General features: G+C 40.1%; 1 protein-coding gene across 15 annotated transcripts in view; it reads right to left on the minus strand.

Moving 5' to 3' along the window:
- Positions 1-9,693: 9,693 nt before the first annotated feature.
- PIEZO2 (piezo type mechanosensitive ion channel component 2) overlaps positions 9,694-23,178 on the minus strand; it is a 562,484-nt gene continuing 548,999 nt past the window's right edge. For 7 of the 15 annotated variants that reach the window (XM_077135992.1, XM_077135994.1, XM_077135999.1 and 4 more), the window contains 7 exons: positions 22,003-22,191; positions 21,579-21,671; positions 20,121-20,293; positions 18,021-18,149; positions 16,167-16,246; positions 12,384-12,567; positions 9,695-11,419 (listed from right to left, as the gene is read on the minus strand). In XM_077135992.1, the coding sequence (XP_076992107.1) occupies positions 11,167-11,419; positions 12,384-12,567; positions 16,167-16,246; positions 18,021-18,149; positions 20,121-20,293; positions 21,579-21,671; positions 22,003-22,191 (1,101 nt within the window). In that variant the 3' untranslated portion in view covers positions 9,695-11,166. Of the gene's footprint in view, positions 11,420-12,383; positions 12,568-16,166; positions 16,247-18,020; positions 18,150-20,120; positions 20,294-21,578; positions 21,672-22,002; positions 22,192-23,178 lie in introns of those variants that run through there. The other 8 variants (XM_077135993.1, XM_077135995.1, XM_077136003.1 and 5 more) reach the window with 3 other exon arrangements.

Here is a 23,178-nt window from a genome sequence, read left to right on the forward strand (position 1 = left end):
TCCTCTCCAATTCTCAGTCTATGAGTCTATTCCCCATTTCTCAGGGTAAGGTAAAAAAAAAAAAAATGCTCCAGGCTCTTCTGTGTACAAACATTGGATTCCTCAATATCCCTAAATGGAGCTAGAATAAGGAATTAACGGGAATTAATGGGAAGCATGAGCAGCAAATGATCTCAATATTTTCTAGCAAACAAAATTAGACCCAAATTAGGGCACCTGAAGCCTGGCAGGACATGGTGGGATGCTTGGTCTTGGATCTGATAGCCATGCCTCGGTTTCCTGCACCCTGCTTGCCGCTTCCATGTTGCCCTTCCCAGAGAGTCCTTGGAAGGCATGCCACCAGCTCATGTGCTCGCAGAGGCTGCCAGAGCCGGTGACCAAATTGACCCTCAGACTCTTCCCACATTCTGCCCCAGGGCCTCAGCACTTTGACCAAGTCTCCTTCTTGCCCATTGCCCTATTTCCAGCTTTCTAGCAGACCTGAGAAAAACAGCTTCCAGGAGGTGGGGGAGAAGGTAGCATTTCAGAAGTCCCTTTCTAGACTCCAGTTGGGGGTGGGCTTGCCAGATGGTGGGGACATCAGGGTTTAGAATCTTTAATCTGCAATTTCCTTTCCATTTTGCTTGTCATTATCTGGGATGGGTTAGCTTCAGTTCCTTCCTTTGGGCAAAGGATTTTAAGTTAATGTTAAGCTTTAGCTCCAAATCCTGGCTTCTTTGCCCCCTCAACTTCCTCCTGGTGCCACAGATTTGAAGATGTTTGGGAGACAGACAAGATGGGCACAGGGCATAAAACCCCTGGGAGGGTGAGCGATTGATGGAATTCTTTATTCTGTGCTGCATCCTGGAGCACTGGATCAGGGTGAGCTGTGGTGGAGGTGTCAAGGCAGGCCTGGCGGAGACGGGTTGGCATAGGTGCTGGGCTGACAGCCGTGGGGAGAAGTGAGTGGGCCAGGTGGTTTTCCTCCCCAGGTGTTCCCTGTTTTCTCAGCCTCCTGTGAGTGCTACTTACCTGCAATGCTCCTAAGGAATGACAAATAGAAATGTGCGTGGAAATAAGTATTTTAAAAATTCTGGGCAATGTCTCCTCCCAACCTATTAAGAAATTCCCTTGAATCTACCCACTTCTCTTACCTTAAATGCAATTCTTTCTCTCTTTAGATTGCTCACATAATTAATTTTCTTAGTAGAACAATTAAAAATTACAGATGAATCAAAGAAAAAAGATCCTAAATCCCACTATGAGGAAGAGCCACAATTAACATGTTGACATAGAAATTGTTCAGACTTTTCCTACACAGCCAGGAAAAAGGAGTGTCTGGCTAGACTCCCAAGGCCTGGAGGCCAACGGGGCTCAAACACCACCTGCGTCATTGGCCGTGGGTGGGGTGGTCAATGCTGGGAAAATTGCTTCATCTCCTAGACCCTCTGTCTCTTCATCTCAGATAGAATTTTGGGGAGGATTAAACAAATAAATATATGTAAAACTCTCTGTTGGCTGTCACATAGGAAGTGCCTAAAAAATTAGTATTATTTATGAATATTCACGATAGATTATACTGTAACTACTCCTTATAACCATTTTCTTTTTTTGAAGAATATCTTCCCACATCAATGGTTAGAGGTGTATATCACAATGTCAATGGTTGTGTTGTGCATGTCTTCTTTTTGGGGATTTTTTCCCCCAAATTTTCAAATATTATTAAACAATACTGAAATGAACAGGTTTGGAGTCACATATTTTGTGAGCTTATCTGTTCACTGTCTTTGGAGAAATTCTTAGCTAAGATGTTGGCCCCTAGATGACACAAATGGCAGAAGGGCCTGCATCCAGGATGAACCAGTTCACTCCCACCAGCAAGGAAGGTGAACATCCCTTTCTCTATATCTCTTTGCAACACTGGGGATTAGAACTCTTTGTATTCTCTGCTGATATAAGAGGAAAATGAATTATTTCATTGGTATTCTGAATTATTTTCTCCATTGTTATTGTCCTCAAATATGTAAATAGTTGTCAAAAATCTTAATAGGGTGGTATATAGGAACTCTGTATTTTATGCATTTTTTTGGTAAACCTACAATTTTTCTAATAAAAAAATTAAAATTAATGAAAACGAAAAGGGCAAAATACTTATAAAAATCTTATGAATGCATTCCTTAGTAAATGAGGATGGAGTTGTAATGGATCATTAAAATAAGTATGGAATTTACTGACTACCTTATAAGCACTAATTTAGCTCTCTTGACCAATATAACAGTTTGTGGTGTCAACATGTCTGTCCATATCATCTCTAATGAGCATTTAGTGGAGGTCCTCAGGGCAGTTCTGATCAAAGAGCTGCTTGTAGAGTATTGTTCTGGGTATTCAGAATTCAATATGCCAGAAATGGGTTGGCTTTTACCCATTTCTGGGTAAAAGTGGGGATTTATTAACTTACAATTTACTGTTCTTAGGCCATAAAAATGTCCAACTCAAGGCATCAGCAGAACAATATCTGGACTCTGAAGACAGGCTGCTGGCATCCAGGATGCCTCTATTACATGGCATCTGGGACACATGGGAAGGCACATGGATGACATGGCTGGCATCTGTCAGTTTTTCTTTCCTGGGTTTCGTTGTTTTCAGTTTCTGGCTTCAGTGACTTCCTTTCTGTTTTCTATGGGTCTTCTCTTAGTTTTTCCAGAGTTTTCCTCTGTAACTTTTCTAAATTTCATATCTCAGCTCCTCTCTGAGTTCTCCGGCTTTTTCAGCATGTCCTTTAACCTCTTATAAAGGACTCCAGTAAGCAGATTAAGATCCACCTTAAATGGGATGGGTCACATCTCATTTGAAATAAGGTCCCACCCACAATAGATCTGCACCCATAAGTATGGATTAAAAGAACATGGCCTTTTCTGGGGGTACATAACAGCTTCCAACCACCACAGCTATAGATGTCACACTTTAGGGAAGTGATAGCTTCCTGCAGCTCATTGCCCCCAGCCTCCCCAGGCTCTCTGGACAATCTTTCTATACAGGACCAATGTCCTTCTGTGACTTGTGTAAATAATTTTTTTCTTATTTCAGATTGGAATTCTCAAAAGGAATGTAAAACCCTTTAGGAAACCACATAAGCCTACTAAAGTTTAGCATTGGAGGGCCATGTTTTGGGGTCTTGAATAACTTGGGTCTGGACTTTTGAGAAATCCTCATTTCATTCTGTTTGAGCAGATTCAATGAGCAAAATGTTCAGAAGGAGCTGAATGTTAAGACTGGTGGTTTCTGAATCTCCCTCAGGTTGCACATCCCAGCTTCTGTGAGAGTATGACCTGGTCACCCACTCTGTGCCTCTCGTCTAGCCTCCAGGGAGAAAAGGTTCTTCCCTTAAAATAGCCCCACACTTCCTTTTCATCCATTTGGCCAGCCTGTAGTAGCTTGTGCTTCTCCTGGCCCATTTCCTCCTGTTTTGTTATTGTCTGCAGTTCATGAACTAGCTGAAATGTAAAATGCGGGCTCAGCCTTTCAGTCAAGTTTGGCATCTGCACTGGTATTTCCAGCTGGGCTCTGATCACTGGCCCTCACAGGGCACCAGATGATTCAGACAGCTGTGCAAAGAGGCCTGAAGTCCTAATCCATGAATGGTATGTAAAATATGTCAAGGTTGAAAAAAATATATATGTTAAGGTTGGCAGGAGCTTCCAGCTCAGGCTCACTTTGTCTTTCAGCAGAAGGTGAGAGGAGAGGGCATAGTGAAGGCCTCAAGGGGCCTAGCCAGTGCCCACGGCTCTTGCTGCCATCAGCCAAGGAGTAAGCTTCCCGTAAGTCCAGGTAGCTTCGGGATGTGGGCTGTGGCTGCGTGGGCTGGCTGAACAGGTGAAACTCAGATGGGTTTGGTCTTCCACAGGCTGGCTGGTGCCCACCTTAAGATAGCATGCAGACCACAGCAAAGGGGTGGGCCAGGGGTATTCTTTGGCCAAAAGGTAGGAGCCCAGAGAGCAGACTGGTGCTGGCCTTGGCACCCATGAATGGCTGTATGGGATCCTAGCAGATCCTACTGGGCACATGCTTCCCAGCCAGCTGGTGCAGCAGAGGCAGATTCACTTTCAGGCCAACAGAGCATTTTCATGACTTTTAGACATTGGACAGCAATATATATTGACTGCTTTAAAACTGCAAGATGGCTGATTCTGTGGGCACCACTAGGTGCTAGTGAAATTCAAATCAGGTCCATATAGGGCAGCAACGTATCAGCTGCCCCCCAATTTCCTTCTGCGTTTACAACCCAGGAAAGCACTGTGGGACCCATGGGAAGCCATCCACGAGGATGCTAACCTTGTCTTCAGGTAGCGTGCCCACAAGTTAAGTGCTGCTCCCCCCCACCCCTCCCCCCACCCCAACCTCCCCACGGTCTGGTTCATTAATTGCGAGTGATGAAGGAAACTTTGGTAGACATCAGATTTCGTCGGTCCAAGTAACTCCATGACAAGGAGCCATTACATTGGCTCACGACTAAAAATGCTGCCATGCTATTCAGTAGAACCTAAATTTGCTTGCATTCTAGCATGCAGGGAACAAAGTGGGAAGAGGAACTGAGAAGTTATTAACACACTGGGTGTAAAAAAAAGCCTCTCAACTCAGACCTTGTGATTGCCGATTTCTGCCCTCTGAAGAAAGGTAGCTGGGAATCCTTAGAGTTGTAGAAAGGGATGGGATGCAAACGTGGCAAGTGCTTGGTGCCAGAGTTAATCTCCTGCAGGGGTAGTTGTTTCCACTGAGTTTAAGCTCAGAGTTGTAGGCTCTGTTTAACCAGCATGGACAGACTGACTTTCCAGCAAGTCCAGGACCAGCAAGTCCATGATTTCTGTTGGTATGTTTTACTGAAATGGACCATCCATTTTCACTCAAGCACCCTGAACTTCTTAGTCACACTCTCAATGCTTCTGAGAACACGGTTTTGCCAGAATGAGGAAGACACTTATCATGCCCTTAAATTCTATGGTATGGGCAGGTTCCACAGGTCCTATAAACTTTTAGACTTTAAAAAATGAGGCACACTAAGCGACTTGGTGTTGAATTCGATTAACATTCGAAGGACTGAAAGCACTGCTTCTTATCATCATGAAGACAACACAAGCTGCATTCCCTTCCTTCAAGGTGTTGGGAACTCCTCTGGCTGAGAAGGACCAGAATAAGATATTGAGGGAAGACCTTAATTCCTTTGACTTCAAGGTCTATGAAGGTAAGATAATTTAATGAATGTTCTTTGGTTCTTGGACATTAACTTGCTAAAGGATTTAATATTTTAACTCTGATTTCTCCCTGAAAAATTAAGAGAGGAGGTTTGTATTTCCAAGAATAATTGGTTCTGAGTTGGTTTGCCATCTGCCTGATGGGGCTGTCTAGGGCTATTATGTTCAGATATACTATACTTTTACTTTTTCTCATACCTGCAATTCAGTAAAACATACCAACAGAAATCATGACACCTTATTGCTCTGATACCAACATTTCTAAAATAAATTAATATTATCATCTTGATCAATTAACTCATTTGTTAAAAACAGTGGATTCACTTGCAAATACAACAGAAAAGTAGGTATGGCATATAGGAATAGATGAGGAACAAGACAAGTATTTTATAGTTTATCATGATATTAACACTAGCAATTTCACACTCAAAAATATTACCTGGGAAAGATTTTCTTCTAGGTTTTCAGATGTTTTCCCTTGATTATCTTCAAAATGATTGTTTTGGAACTTGAAGGTGGATTTGGGACTGAGACAAGGACCATTTTAATGTGGAGAAGCTGAGCCATGTTTAGTGGGACAGGCTGGGTCCTCAAGGTAAAAGCTAAATTCTTGGTTGACCTTGGCTTTGGTGTGTCTTAATTTCTTTATATTTCAGATTCTGCAAGCTTCTCACTCAGAGTTTGGTACATAAGAGCTAAGACTAATTGAGCATTGCCTATTAATACTGTAGTTGCTATTATTATTCTAGCAGCTCCCCAAATCTGTCTCTGGCAATCTTTCTTTGTCTCTACCGGATTGAGTAAGGGGTTAGAGGGGGTGGGAAACAGGAACTGTTTCTTCTGGCTTTCCCTGCACACTTTTTTTTTTGTATGCTGTAAGGCGGGGTCACATTTCATTATTTTTTCCATGTGAGTATCCCATTATTGCAGCCCATTTGTTGAATTTTTGTTTCTTTGTTATGTTTTTGGAAAGTACATGGACTGGGAATTGAACCCAGGAATCCCACATGGCAGGTGAGAATTCTACCACTGAACAACCTTCACACCCCCTTCCCTGCACAATTCTAACAAACTAAATCAGGGGCCAGTTCAGGGATGCTAGAATGGTTTCCAAAGTTCCTCTGAATCTTTATAAATCTTTCCACCCAGAACCCTCAGTGCTTCTCTCCTCTTTTTACACCATTTTTAACCACACTTCCTTCTGGATTACTATAAAAACACTACAGGCTGAAGTCTAGTCTGTAAGTTAGTTTTTTGTAGAAGAAGGCCTAGTCTATAAGTTATTTTTATGTAGAAGAAAGCATGAGGTCCCCAAAGTCTCAATGCAGATTTAAGCATTAATGATTTTAGAAGTATAAATCATACACATTTATAGAAGGCAACAATGTAAAAGGTAACAATTTAAAAAATTGGAATGCTAATATCTTTCTTACTGACATTCAAAATGACCACTGTCTTGTGCTAGTGGTTCCAGTCAATTTGCAACCTTTGCAAAATCTGAGCGTCAGCGACCAGGCGAATGGAATCTGAAGATTACCCAAAGAACAAGGTTTTGATGGTGTCAGGGGACTTTTTTCTTGATCTTGTAACCAAGAAATCAGGATTTAAGGGGTGATTTTGATTACTGAATCGTTATATAAATATTCCTTTTTGCTTCCTGGCATATCAGAGTAGATAGGGAAATACCTGAAATTTCTGAATTGTAATCCAGCTGCCTTGATCTCTGATAATGGTTGCATAGCCCTTATCTTCTGCCCCTGTGATTGTAAAAACCTTGCAACTTGCCTTCATCTGTACTCAGTTATCCAGTTTTTCCACTTCAGAATCTTGTAATCACTAAAGATAGCCCCTAGTGTTTATTAATGAAGGGTCTTGTGTCTGCCAGGAACTAACCCACCCCAAGTTCCAAATTATCTTGATGACCAAGACCAGATTTAACATAAGTAGGCCCATCTAACATGCACAGTAGTTTAGACTTTAACCTACAAGTCACCTATACCTCATTCCGCCATTTTCTTCCATACATTCTGTGACTAAGCATGTAATCAATCTGCACATGCTCAAGAATTAGATCACCTCTAATTACATCATCTGGGGCCACTGTACACATTATCCTAAACCCTGCCCACCTTTTCTCTAATAAAATTATCCAGATTACTGCAGTTTGGTGAGACAGATGTTGGACTGCTAGGCCGTCTGCTCTCCTACTATATGCCTAGTAATAAACTCTTTCTCTCTTTGAAACCCCAGTGTCTCAGGAATTGGTTACTGAACTCATTGGGCAGAAGAATCCACGGCCTTCTTCTGGTAACAGTCTCCCAATCGAAAGTCTACTGGAGACAGAATAAGTGAGTGAAGTGGACAAGCAGGGGCCCTCCTTTACCAGGCATCGGTCTGGGAAAGGCCAACCCGAAGCCATCACACACACAAATAAATACTAGCATGTAATATTAAAAATTCACAAAACTGAGGGACTGGGATCTCTACACTCACCCATCGGAACCCCCTCTGAGCACAAGAGCTTGAGGGGAGGGGAAGCTTCTGGTAATAGAGCCCCAGGGGGCTCAGAACAGCTTCCTGGGGTAAAGAAGACCAGTACAAGGGGCCAGAGGGATTGGAGCCAGGGTCTCAGAGAGTAAAGGTAGTGTTTCTGAACACTTCAAAACAAGAGAGGCAGCTCCAGAGTCCCAACCCACTTGTCTCTGCAAAGTCCAGGAAAGCCAAAGTCACAGAAAAGGAGCCACAGAAAAGAGTTGTGTTTAAGTCCAATGCACAATTCTAATCAGTAATACAAAAAGAATAAAGAGCAGGATTAAGTGTCTGGAGACAAGGAAACCATGGCAGAATAATATGTTCACAAAATGGATGAAAGTCATAATCTAATATTCAAAATGAGCTAAAATAACTTAAGAAAATATTAGAAGACACCAAAGAGCAATATAATTTAGAATCAGAAAACTCCAAGATAAGTGCCAGGATTCAGGAAGAGATCAGCAGAAAAAAGCAAATTATTTCAGGAGGGACAAGGAAACAAGAAGGACAAGAATTGCAAATGAATATGACAGATATTGCAAGGAAAGGAGGCGCTGTCATACTGACAGACTCATTGACCAGGGCGATTAGAAAGACTAGGCTGCTGTTATTTGGTGGGGGCAGGACTCCTGGGAGGACTTCTGGGTGTTCCCCTGCCCAGTTTTAATAGTAAGGGGATAAGAGAAGCAGCTTCATGTGGGGAGGGCTTGGTAATCAGGGTATTGGGCCCCTCGGGATTGAGTTTCTGGGTCACCTCTTCAACGCACTGGTGCCAGCTAAGGGTGAGGGAAATCAAGACCACGTCATGGAGGGAATGGCTACCCAGTGTTGTGTATGGTCTGGAAGCCAGCTGCAGCAGCAGGGTCTGTGAGTGGTACAAGTGGCTCTAACCAGCCAGTTACATTCACCACTTGGATACCTCCCCAAGGCCCAGGCTTGTGTCTCACAGCTCTAGCCTCCAAGGGAATTACCATTAGCTGCAGGGACCTGTCTTGCCCAAAGAGATGTCCCTCTCAGGGGTAGCTCATAGCATGATTTACTGAGGCAGGTATGCTCACAGCTCACCTCAGCTTGGAATGAAGCAAGGCACACCCAGCTTCTGAGCTTCCCTGACTGCCTGAAGCTTGGCTGTGGTTGCACTATGGGGTAGCTTATGCCTGTGCTTATCCTGCCACACTCACTTACCAGGTAACCCCTGAGCACGCACCTCCAAAACGGCTTCCTGGGTCCCCCATTCCAGAGAACCCAATCTAAGATGGCAGCATGTGTGAACCAAGGGCTACATGGTCACAGGGGTGCTCTCCTTGGAGTCTTAGGATGTTGCTGCTTAAAGCTGGACAACTGTCTCTTGTTGTTAAAGAAGTAAGGCCTGGCGAGGGGCAGTGACCTTCTTGCCTGGGGGTGGTTTCCTCCCTACATATGTCCCACCAGGCCCAGAAGACAGGCTGCCCCATTCCTTCTGTCATATTCCCACTAGCATAGACTCTCAAAGGAGTGCTTGCTTGGGCCACCAAGATTTCTTCATTCGTTTTTCCCTCAAACACACCTGGAGGCTTTTCTCTAGAACTTTGGAAATTGATTTCTTGAAGAATATTCCAACTCCACCTTTACACTTTCTTCTCATGAGCATTTTTCCTGTTCTTTCCTAAGAGTGTTATTTATTATTTGCTCCCTGGAAATTCCTTGTGTTGAAGCTTTTAAAAGAAAGAACTCAGCCAGAAATATGCACGATTTTCCTTGCTGCTGGGAAATCAGAATGTCATCCGAAGTGTTCCACTAAGTGGTTTGAGTTTATCGTTACAATGATGCAAGCCATTTATTTCAGCAGGGACTGAAGTATGTTGGCTTTCACAGTATAAGAACAAATGTGCAATAATTCTCAGGCAGCACTGAATATCATGTGAGTTCAGCTATTTTTCAAAGCCCCATATTCACTCTAATAGCCTCCTCTTTGGAAATTAATTTATTTGCTGTTATTTGCTTATATTATTCATATAGAGTACCCAAATGACAAAAACAAAACAAAATAAAACCAACAAGAAGTGGATTCTTCATCTCAGTTAATTTTTTAAACTCCTTGTACACACTATTAAAAACAATTGTTTTTCCCATTTAATGTAAAAAAGCAGAATGAACACTATTCTTAAAATGACTTTGCAACATGAGCTTTATTTTAAGACAGTCCTGAACCCAAACTACACAGAATCACTTTAATATATTCTAGCCCATTCAATGATTCTTCTCAGAAACTGTATTTTAATATGGAATGAAAACTACATTTCAATCATAAATTTGTCATGCTACATTGTTATTTAATGAAGAGTTTGTATTACCAATACTAATAATTTAAGAAAAGTCCATTTTTATTTCCCCAAGCTCAATATACATATTTCTTTCATAATTATGAACTTAAAAAACCCGTCTCAGATGTAAAAACGTGAATGGGAATATGTAAACTCTTTGGTATACCTGAAAAACAGGAAGGAAAATGTCACATATTGGAAAAAGCATCACCTTAAATCATCAAAATGGGAGAAAGCATGTCGAGAGGCGGGGAAAGAGCTGAGAGTGACCCGGCCTTGGTTACTACGGAGTCCAAGTACCCCCAACACCCTGCACTGGCCGTCTGCTCCCTCTCCTGTCTCACACCTCTGTTTCCTGGGGAGCAAAGACTTGGAAGTGGAACAGTCACCATTACTGAAGAAAGCCCCAAGTGGGTCTCAACAAAGCAGGTGTCCACAGATTTATTTTGCTGTTTATTTTTTCCTGAGAAGTCACTGGTGTTCAATGGAAAGATTTTGTATCAGTCTTCATTCAAGATAAGGCAGTAAGAGTATCACTAGTATCGTATTTTTGCTTAAAATGAGGCTTACCCTCCAACTGGCTTCTGGACGGGTCATTAGGATGCCCTTTCTATCTCTCTGTCCCAGGGACTTGTGGTAGGAGTTTTCAGCCTCCTATTGCTGTTTCATATTTGGGGTGTGCTGAAGGCTCATTTAGTTCCCATCACAGCCGTGTCACCACTGACAGCGAGCTGTGTATTGCATCACGGCATCTCTTCTGGTAAGATGAGGTCCCAGCAGAGTCAGATGTAACCCAACATCTTTCCTTTCTCTTCCCTCTTTTCGAGGGAGGGGCTGTAAATGATTTCTTCCCTAAAGTCAGTCAGTGCAAGACACCGGTGACTAAAACACAAAGCAAGTGACCCTGACTTCAGAGTATGGAGTTACAACTTCTTCAGCAGAGCTGGGACTTGCAAGGTGGCTTTTATTCCCAAAAGGCCACCTGTCAGAACAGAAACCATTTCCATTGAATGAGAAAATGCTTAGCTCCAAGGATAAGATTGTGCTTTTTATCCCCCCAAAATTCAAATGCTTTCTTTATGTGCAGTCCAAGTCCTAAGGTATCAATTTGTTTTCTCTCTGGTCCATTTGATCATTGTTTCTGGAGAGCGGTACAGGAATATTAATTTGGCATACAAATCTTCCTCGAGTTCCAGCTCCCCCGTCTCTCGAACTAAAAAAATATCTGTGCACAACTTCAAAATTCGATCCACATTTGGAAGCTCTTCGAACATGATGGAGTGAGAAATGCCACTAAAGAATTCACGGACAAATTTCCCAATTACGAGGACAACTGAAGCATATAATCCCATGATACTGCAAAAAAGTTTAAGTAGAAATTGTATCTAGCAGTTAAATATAGTTGATAGAACCTGTCTAAAAGAAAAAATAATGACATTGTCCCTTCAAACACCATAGAAGACATAACATTAACTTATCAAAGCTTAAGTTGTTTTCCCTTGGGTGAAAAAAATTATACTTTTTTTTGATTAAAAAGGTAATCTACATTCTTTTAAAAAAAAGCAGGTTAAATAGAACTGAAAGTCTTTTAAATCTCACATTCTGGAAATAACCAATAACAGTTTCATGTATGAACTTTAGGTGGTATTATTGCATATATTTTATATAACCTGCATAGTATATTTGGTAGAAATGCAATTGTACTATATATGCTTTCCTGCAACTAGCTCTTTTCATTTTAATAATACTGTATGCCTTTGAAGTCTTTCAATGTAACACATAAAGATATATATGTATATCTTTCATAGATATCCATTTTTGTAATAAAATTCTGGGTAGAAAATTTTTTTTATGAAATCCTGGGAAATGTGAAGTTTTATATATGTGAAGCTCATAGATTGTATTTACTAAGTTTCAGAAGGTAATGTAGACACTGAATTATAAACAAATAATTATAAATAAATAATTCTAATATATATATAACTATAACTATATACCTATAAATAGAATTCTATAATAGAATTCAATTTAAAAATTCTATAAATAGAATTTATAAATTATAAATTTAAACACAGAATTATATAAAAAAGCATACAGTAAAGATGTAAATAAGACAGCTGGTCTCTCATTTATAGAGTGCCTCAAACTAGACATTTGAGCTCTTTGGGACAGTTTTAAAATGAAGGGCCAAGGATATGTGAATTTTAATATTGCAGCTATAAAATTCTAGAATATTAAGAAGATAAAAGGCTTCCCATCCTTTACTTGATGTAACACAGAGTATGCTCTTGTAAGTGTTGATTACGTAATGAGTACTTACCCATAGCCGGCCAGGAACCCAAGACTGGGAGGGCTGACTTTGTCATTGAAAACCACCAATTCCAATGCCTGTGCATGCTGGTTGTATATTCTATTTCCAATTAGGTTGAGAACCCACCACTCACTGTTAGATTCAGTTGTATTGTCTCTGGACAAAATGATGGTAATATTCATAAAATTATTTTCTGGAAGGGGAGAGAAATGAAATCAAGTTAGCATGAAGATTTTAGAATGTAACATGCACATACAATTCCAGGATACAAAAGGACATATGGGCATGTCACAAACACAAATGGAAAAAGAAGGGTGGGCCCCAGGTTTGCAAGGCCACAGACATGAGGGCATTCACGAGCATGCGTCAACCACCATGGGACACGTATGGGCAGGACTGTTAGCTTGGGGAGACCACATGTTGGGATGACCCATGAGGGTTTCACAGAGGAGATGGCTTTTGAGTGGGGTTTGGCTGAGTGAGTACTTTGATAGGTGGGGACAGGGTAGGGAGAAGAGGTCATTTTAGGAAAGATTGATGACATAAGCTCTGCAAAATTCTGAAAATCCATAATGCAAAGTCACTGATTCCTTTAGTTGGAGCATAGGGTAAAAGTAAGACAATAGTAAAAGACAGGGCAAACAAACAGGGTTATAACGCATAGGTCTTTCTAAATTAGATTGAAGAGGTGGACGTTGGGAAGATCCCGAGTATGTCTGATGAGAGATCAGCAGTGCCTTGGGTGATGTAGCCCCAACGATTTCAATACGCATGCCAGGGGCTTGGGGCTGAGGCTGCTGCAGAAAGGTGGGTAGAAGCAGGAGTTACACTATACTGTAGGAGTTCCCCTCAAGGACCTTGGGGTATTGGTTTATGCTTTACAGGTGCCAGGAATTAATTTATACTCTCTACTCCCAACACTGGCTTGGCTAACTCTTCCTGCTTTTTAGAGCTGGCTTTATAACTCACTTCCACAAGGATGTTCTCCTGATCCCTCATGTTAGGGTAAATGAACCTCTGCCTCTTGGTTACCTCTCAAGGTTCTCCTTCATAGCTCCACTGGCAGTTCACCACAAGCTCTATTGGCACTTGGTTCATGGGCAACGAGGATGTTAAATGTCCTGCAATGGGCAGGGAAGTCCCTCTTGTAGATGATTCTGTAAACTCCATGAGAGTAGGGACTGTGCATTATTTCATGCTAACTTTCTAGCTGGTAGGAATCTAGAAAAGTGGCCAGCAACCAATTGTCTGCTGGGTGGATGGACTGAGGATGAAGAAGAGGAAGGAAAATAATACTGGTAAAGCCTAAGTCTCTGCCAGGGAAGAATGTGGACCACTTGGAACACTCAAGAACAGGAAAAACCTTGGTAAAGTCCAAGAGACAGTGGTAAAGGGAAACCTGGTCCTGGGAACAGAGAGACCCAAGTTTGGATGTAGTTTTACCATATACTGGTTGCATAACCTCGGCTGAGTACTTCACACTAAACTCAGTTTCTTCACCTGTAAAGAGGTGATAGCTTAGGCTAAATACACCTTGTAGTGATAAAAGAGTACTCAGTGGAGCTCATCTTATAAGCTGTTATTCTGGGAGGGCCACACCTTGTGTCACTCACAGGTAGAGAAGCCACTGTGGTGAGACTGGAAAGGCAGAAAAGGAGGGACTAAAGGATGTTGCAGGAATGAAGGTGGGGAGGGTGCAGGAGTTAGTTGGAATTAGAGACACAACCCTTCTTTGAGCTCAAGGGATATGTTAGACAGAGAATTTTTTTAATAAAACAACTTTAAACATGTCATTTTATTGTCAAAAGACATTGAGAAGGCAAATACTACAGGAAAGGAGTAAATTACATCATTTTGAAACTGATTTTTTTAAGCTTTAAAAAGTTTTTAAATGAAAGTAATATGAATTTTTCAAATTATTTTCAGTGTTTTTAAAGATATGCTTCTTACATTGAAATATTACCATGATAAATTTAATTGTGCCCATAAAATGATATCTGGCTCCTAGTAAACAATGATTGATATTTTCTTGAATTCAAATGAATTAAAAGATTTTAAAATACTGAACAATGTAACACCTTAGTTAATTTACAATTGTTTAAGCTATCTACTATAATTATGGCTGCATTTGTGTATGTACATACTTACATACTTGAGAAATTCATATATTTTGTAATATATGCATTTTATTCTGCTGTTTATAGCTTTAGCATTATTACACCAAAATATTCTCTTATAATTAAATAAACCACTTCAGCTCTAGGAGTTTTAATTTCTCTCTTACTCCTAATATTGACTATGTATTTTTTTTTAACTTTTTTATTGTATGGTATAACATATATATAAAACAAAGAAATAAAAAAGCAATAGTTTTCAAAGCACTCTTCAATAGTAGTTACAGGACAGATCCCAGAGTTTGTCTGGGCTACCATACAATACTCTCAGATTTTTCCTTGTAGCTGCTCCATAATATAGGAGGCTAGAAGGCTTACATATTTTTTTATCACCACAATTGACTTTTTTCTTTCTTTTTTGTGAAAAATAACATATATACAAAAAGCAATAAATTTCAAAGCACAGCACCACAATTAGTTCAGAACATATTTCAGAGTTTGACATGGGTTACAATTCCACAATTTTAGGTTTTTTACTTCTAGCTATTCTAAGATACTGCAGACTAAAAGAGATATCAATGTAATGATTCAGCAGTCATATTCATTTATTAAATCTTATCTTCTCTGTATAACTCCACTATCACCTTTGATTTTTCTATCCCTCTCTTTAGGGGTGTGAAACAGAGACATCTGCAAAGAAAAGAAAGGTAGCTCAGAATGGCTGTGGGTGGCCCAGCAATTCTTTGGATGTCAAGGGGAAGACTGTGGAGACGGGGCAGCTGGAAGAGTTTGTGGATGCCAGGATAGTTTCATGGGAATGACTGACCCTCAAACTAAATATTTTCTAGAACTACTTCTGATGGAGAGGGAAATACTAATTTCTCAATGCATCTAATGATGACCCTGCAAGGTATACTTATTTACTGATGAGGAAGAAAAGGAGGTGGGTTGTGGAGCCCAGGTTTGGGCTTGTCCTCCAGGCCCTCTGGTCAGTTCTCTGCTCTGGCAGTCTACATGTGGGATTAGAACTGTTTGTTCACACTTCCATATTTTCAGCTCTTCTGTGGGCAGCACAGAGCCTGGCCTCCAGCACCTAACCCACTGCCTGGCACACAGTAAATGACCGTATAGGGGAAAGCCAGCATGTAATCTACCCTTTGCCACATGGCTACATCTACTGCTGGCCCAGCAACTGATTAAGTCAAACAGCTTTTGATCATTAAGAGAATCCAAAAGGGTTCATTTACTACTGTCCATTGTTGGTTTGGAAAAATAAAGTCATCAGAGCACTGCTATAGGTCATGAATAACACCAAGGCTGATGGAGTCCATTTCATGCCTTCTGATTCTCATTCTTATTGTGAGGAGCAGTCATATTTAATGCTGCAAAAAGATACAGTTGTCAATAGAAACAAGTAAACGGTAGTAATGTAAGTCACTAGATGTAGATTTAAGTCAATCAAGTTCTACACCAAAGAAAGAAAGTGAGTAGGGCTTCTGAGGAAGCAAATGATTTTTTTCTGACCTGAAGGCTGATAGGGACTTTATCTTCCTTTAGTCCATGCCAAATAAGGAAGGGCCACTGGAAAGTGGCTTGATATAGGCTGGGGATGGAAACTGTTAGAACTGAATAAAAGGATGATTAAACGAGTTCTGAAACTATGCTTTCTTGTCCTTACCAGATAGTAGTTGCTTTATAGGTTTTGAGTTAGAATCACTAGGCGCTTTCACGTAATATGGGTAGATCTTTTCAATAGTCCTGTGCATGGGGAAAAAGAGATGTAATTAAGGTTTAGTTGTTTTGCCCACCCAAAATATGAATTACTCTTTTGCTAATTTTCACCTTGTATCAAACAAATAATGATGAAAGTCTTCGCATAGCTATACACTGTGTGTAGACATAATTTATGGGATCTAATCAAAATAGGAATTTTCTGAAGTTGAACACAAAATCACCAGGTTATTGGCCCTCCCTAGAAATGGATGCAAACTTGGTAGACCAGCTAACTAAAGGCTGACACATGCCCATAGATATGCTCCCATGTCTGTGACCTTTTATGAAACCAAGGGTTATCTTTCTTGCTCGAGTGGAACAGAGCTTATCTATAACATTGAGCACTATTCTAATTTTAAGTTTCAGCATTTAAAATATATAAAATCAAGTGTTCTGCATGATCCTGTAAAAGGAGTGAGGGACAAACAGAGAAATGTTGACCTGACCTTATCCGGCCTCTGGCGCTGACAGGCTGTGACCTTGAGAAAGCCATTTCATCTTTCTAGACCTGTTTTCTCATCTGAGAAATGATGGGAGAGGATTTGATGATCTTTAGGGGTTCTTCTAACTTCAGTGATTAGTAAAGTGATTAATTTAGTGACTAATAAAGGACATCTTAGTCTTGGAACATTTCTAAGGACAGATATTCAACAAATTAATATGGGGCCTGGGAAGACCAGATGACAAAATAGGGAAAAAAGCTGGTGGATGACTAGAATACTGGAATATTTAGCAGCTTTAGATCAATATCATTTTTTCCTCCTGCTACTTCTATTAGAATCTAAACAACCCAGCTCAAATCTGTTTGAAGAGGAGTAGTTATAGGGCAGGATAATATTTTGAGACAGAATCTGCACCCCTCCCCTGCAAATTTCTTTCTAGTCTTTTCCACCTCTTCTCCATTCAATCAGCCAGGCATCTAGTGACCTAAGGGCAGGAATTATAGAGTAAGGGTCTCATAGAGTCTTTCCCTGCCTTTGATCATCATCTGATAAGAGCAAGGTTTGCTGCCCAGAGACAAGATCATATTCCTGGGCGAGGCAGACATAGAGTATTGAGGGGGAAAAAAGCAGCTGCAACACTGGTATACCCTTCAGAAGGAATCATGAGCCTGCTTTGTTACTCTGAGGGTGGATGGTTGAAGCAGGCATCCAAGATGAGGGGACTAACACAAATGACAAAAGCCTAACTTGCTTCAGAGCAGTCCTGGGTTCCATTATTGAGGAGGTCCTTGAGATTCCAGGGTGCAGGAGGGATGGAGCCCTGTGAGCCACTACTAAGTTTGGAAAGACAGGCCACAAGAGCCTCCCAGGGTCCCTGCCCCTGCAAATGGCATTGGAACCACTATGTTAATTTCCAATGTGCCTGGGAATAGAAATTCCAGATGAGAGTGGGACTAGACCTGGAGAACTCATGGTGTGGATTGATGTACAAGATCCTGGAGGAATGAGGGACATCTCAATGGAGGCCCACTAGGACAGTTACCCAGGGCAGACTGTCCCCCTGAAGCTGTGGCACCGTAAAACTCCTCCCGGCCACCCACATCCAGAGCTGGGACATAACCCCAGGGAAAGTGGAGAGAAGACAAGAACTGAGAAGTTTCTTTAATCTAGCCAATTGGGGCCTCTAAACAAAAATTCAGGTGGGTTAGGGAAGAATGAAAAAAGTTGTATTTCTTGCACACATTACTTCGTAGGTATAGACTTTTACCAAGAGCATGTACCTATTAAAATGATGTTTATAGTAAAAGTAAACTTACACTGGTGTTTTTGAGCTTTCTGTGTGGTTTCCAGCTATCATTTTAGCTATACTCTGTCGTGTAATATTTTGAAGAGGAAAAGAAAGTTTATCTGTTGCTATTTCTGCTTTTGCACCCAGACTCATGTTTCTGTGAAGGAAAAAAAAACACAAACAAGATCAATGTAAGTAATTATTCAGAAGTCTGGAAGAGAGATTTAAAAACTCAATTGATTCTTAACTTTTAAAATCTAACCAATTTTAACTGGGCCCACAATTTCTATTCCAAACCTTTTTGTCCACTTTACTTGTTTCTTAAACAACCAATTTAATAAAACCCAGGGAGACCACAAACACCTTTAGAGCAAAGTTGTAAGGAGGCAGAGTCTGCTGGCTGAAAGAGAAAGCTGTCTTACTGCTCTAATATGAACTTGAGAAACACTTTTAAATTAACCCAAGAATGTTAATCTCCATGGGGCCTGACAGATTTTATTTTTCAAAAGAAAAAAAAAAAACAGTGTTTTTTTAACTACCACACTTATAATATACTTTAAACATACAATAAATAAGGTAGCCTTTAAATTTGAGGTGGTCTTTAGAACAACAAATGAACAGAATTCCAGGTTTTTGAAATAGGCGAACTGCTGCAGTTACACGTATACATTTAGGAAAACTGTATAGCTCTTACAAGACCACCAATGTAACTTTATTTTGTACACTTAATGACTGAAAATATAAACAATAATTAAAAAGCAAAAAGAAAATATAGCAGAATAAAAAACATACGATTCTCAATGAAATTACTGGGTACATATAAATTTTAAGGGAAGAAGCAAAAAAGAAAATTGGCTGATATTTAAGTGTGGACTACCTAGACCAAAGGGAAAAAAAACAACTTAAATAAATATCATAAAACCTCTAGTTTTCTATGATAATATCCATATGGTTGGAGTATCATTACATAGAAGTGATTTGGTTATGTTTGCATACGTTATGTTTTACTGGCGATTTACATGACGGTTTTTAAGGCCGAGGGACCTGATAGACTTTTAAAAAGAATGTTAAATACGAGATTGATTTTTATTTTATTTCATTTTTTGGTGGTAGCTGTTTAGTGTTTGGTAGCTCTTCAAAGAAAAGGCCAGGAGGCACATTTTTGACCAGCTAGTAGAGAATTGGATGAAAGGAATTTGGGACTTTTAAAAGACAGGAAATAAGATTAAAGGTGGAGTTCTTAAAATTCTGAACAGACCCGTCCAAATATTTCTTTACCCTTTCCTCATGATTTTGACTAGATAACAGTAGTATTTCTTCTATCCCTGTCATGATTTCTTCTTCATTCCAATCAAGAAATTGGTACTGGGCAGATACTCAAATGAGTCTACTTTTTGACTGCCCAAATAAACCTGCTTCAAGTTCTGAGTCATAACTGCAAAGAAAGAAACTAAGCTAATCAACCAGTTTACTGTTGTGAGGCCTCCGTAAGGCCTGAGCTAAAATGTGGCCTTTTGAATTCAAGTACATTTTCTAAGACAGGCTTTGTCTAAACAAGTGAAGATTAAAGTAGTGGGCGGATGCCAGACATAGACTCCAGAAGGATCTCAGCTCTCTCCCATCTGGGACTGCCCGGCTGCTCATACACATCATGCTTGGATAAAACAACTGTGGTTTCCCCAAGGTCTGAGGGATGCACATGATGGCCCAGGCTTCCAGAGGCTGTAAATTCTTTATTCTTAAGACCAAATCTCAACTTTTAAAGGCAATCTTACAATTTGATCAGACTCTTCTATGTGATAGATCATACCCCTCCTTTTTTTTTCCCTCTCTATCTCTCTTGCCCTCCAAACTCATTGCCAGCCTCTCTTTAAAAACTGAAATTAGTGGAAGAAAGGAAAACTAAGATGTTCTTAGTTCTTTTTGGCTTTGGCAAGGATTAACGGGTAACTCATTTTTTAATGAACAAACATGTTAGCTGCAAAAATGAATGGAAGTTCACAAGGGTAAAATGATCAATGAAGCTCCACATTAATCTAATCTCTCTATATGTTTATCCCTCCACACCCTCCACCTTGAGTTTAGATTGGGGAAAGGGGGGAATTATGCACGGAAATATAGTAACTACCTCTGAATACTCCATGAAAAAACAAGAGAGAAGCTACTATTGGGGTCCGTGAGTTCGTGTATCATTTTCTGCTTACTGGGAGGGCTGATGGTCCACAAAGAATTTGAGTTTCCTTCCAGTTCTGCTACTGTTATGTCTTCTTTTTCATAGTTTTCCAGAAATTGCATAGCACCCTGTATGCACACAAATACACATGCATAAATAGATCATATACATGATGATGCTTATAAAGAAAGCAATTACCCTTCCTTTCAACTGACTGTATAGAAAGGATTTCTTCCCATCAAAGGGAAAATGGTATAGTTGATTGTCTTGAATATTTCATTGCACTAACTGTTTCTGTCCCCAAAGCTATGGCCAACTCCCAGTCACACTGCCCCATTACTGCTATGGAATTATTCCAATTAAATAATGAAGAAAAATCAGACACTTCAGTGTCACTTTTCCTCTCCACCACAAAGATATTTATTAACTATTGGGGAAACTTCTTTTCATGAGAAAGACAAACTTTAATCTAGCCAGGATATCTGGCCCCGTTCTCATAGTGCCTCATCCTTCAAGGTTACTTTTGACAGGGAACATTTTAGGCTGATCATTTTATAACAGCGAAGTGTCCATCTGCCTATTGTTTTCTTCAAATGAAAAACCATTATTTGTAAAAACAAATTTCAATTATGAAAATTGTTTTCATATTACTAAGAGTTTGGAATATAGTGCAAAAGATAATTTTTTATTACCCATAACTTCTACCATCAGTGCCTTGTCCCTGCTTTCTGTGGTAGGGTATGTATTTCTTATTTTAGTTCACTGTAAAAATTATATTCTAATTATATATATGCTATATAATTTTTAGTTTATGTTTTATCTGCAATTGTTATGTCACTTATAGGCTATGTAATGATTACCTTTTATTAAAAAGGAAGCTGTTTGGAAAATATTCAGACAACATAGAATAGAAATAAAATAAAAAGTAGAAGTCCCTTTCTCCTGTCATATGACCACTCTAGGTAGTCAGTGCTAATTAACCTCATTTACTACAGCTGCCATCATTTACCCAACCAGTCCTATTTATTGAGCACCAAGTGGCTTCCAGTTTTCAGTAATAGAGACTATGCTTTAATAAGAAAGTACCTACATATAATTTTTTCCCATTGTTTTGATCCTTCTGTAAAATAGATCCCCAGAACAGATCACTGTTAAAGATATCAATATCTGTTGAGCTCGCACTAAATTGTTCCAAATTAAAATTACATTGATTTACGCTTATGTTCAATAATACAGAAATAACTTCTAAGATCATCAAACTGGCCAGTGGCCAGGAATCTTCTATATATAACTGAGACTCCCTAAAAAGTCTTCCTTCCCTCAGAGTGTGGCAAAGTACCAATGATATCCCACCCAGTCAGCTCACCTGAATGAGAGGTCTCCAACAGAGATCTACTACATGCATTTACTTACAGTGTCCTTAGAAAAAGTATGCATAAAAGCTTGAAACTTTGACTGGTTCATAACTTTCAACTGGCTTTGTTGGGCACTCATTGTGAAAATGGGCTGGAAAACAAAGGCACACAGTATTGTCAACATTGCCTATGTCTTCTCGGCATCCTGCATTAAGAACAAAGTATTAACATGGTGATTACCCTGATGGAAATTGGCCTAAAAGAACTCTACTAGGAACGGTTATTCCTGTGCCTAAAACTGGAACAGAACTATTCTTTCACTTTTTTCTCAGCTTTATTTAATGGGTTACATCTTGTCCGAAAAGTCAAAACAGAACAGTCAGATGCACAAAGCACAAATGGATGGGATACAAGTGACCATGAAAGAGAACTGAGTTTAGATAAGGTGCTGGAAGGACACAGTGAAGCTGAGGATGCCTTACCTGATACCCTCCCAGGGTGACGGTGACAGAGACATCCAGGGGCTGGTTGATAACTCCTGCGACAGATTTGATCAAAGACATGAAGAGAAGAGGAAACCAGACGATGCAGATAAGCAGGACAATAATCATGCCTCCCATGCCGTACTTGACTACTTTCTTCTTCTTCTGTCCCCGAGGCTGAGGATACCTCTACAAGAGAAGCATTCAAATGAGGCTCAGCGCTGAGCAGCAGGTGTCTCAGGAAGAAGTGGAGTGTGAAACAAAGACAAGGGCTGTCCACAAGATGTCGGAGAGCATGGATCTACTCCTGATATGACTTAGCTTGCTCTGAAATGGGACTACCAATGGAGTCCTGTCCTCGGAATGAAGTGAGGTAGTGAACGTGAAAGCGAAATGCTTTGTAAATTGTATGGGGCTTATAGTACATTGAAAGTGGTTGCCATGGTGGGCCAATGCTACCGGACCCGCTTTTCCTCAAAAATTGTTTTGTGGGTGTTATGGATTGAATCATGTCCCCCAATAATGATTATTGAAGTACTAATCCCCAGTACTTCAGACCATGATTTTATTTGAATAGGGTCATTACAGATGGAATTAGTTAAGATGAGGTCATACCGGAGTAGGAGGGGTCCCTAAATCATTATGACTGATGTCACTACAAGAAGAGAAGAGACACAGAGAGACAGAAAAGATGCCATGTGACAATGGAGGCAGAAACTGAGTTATACCCACACCCAAGCAACACTAAAGATTACTGGCCATTACCAGGAGAGGGGCATAAAACAGATTCTCCCCTGGAAGTTTCAAAAGGGGTATAATGGGGTTGATACCTTGATTTCAGACTTCTGGCTTCCACTATTGTGAGACAACACATTTCTGCTATGTTAAGCCACCTTGCTTGCGCTATTTTGTAACTAAGGAAACTAAGACTAGGTTTTGTTGGTAAAGAACCTATATAACTAACAATGGATCAACCATTCTTGTTTGAAGGGATCATGCAGGAGAAAAGCATACTACTTTAAATTTCTGAATTTTCAAAATCAATTCAACTGACCCTTCTCTCCCTTAGATGGTGTAAAACATCACTTTCAATTTCATTTATGATACAGGTTGGCAAAGATAATGGTGTTCAAGTCCTAAAATAAGATCTTTATGATGGGAAGAACCTTCTGTAGT

Source organism: Tamandua tetradactyla, chromosome 18 (genome assembly GCF_023851605.1).
Source record: "Tamandua tetradactyla isolate mTamTet1 chromosome 18, mTamTet1.pri, whole genome shotgun sequence".
NCBI lineage: Eukaryota > Metazoa > Chordata > Mammalia > Pilosa > Myrmecophagidae > Tamandua > Tamandua tetradactyla.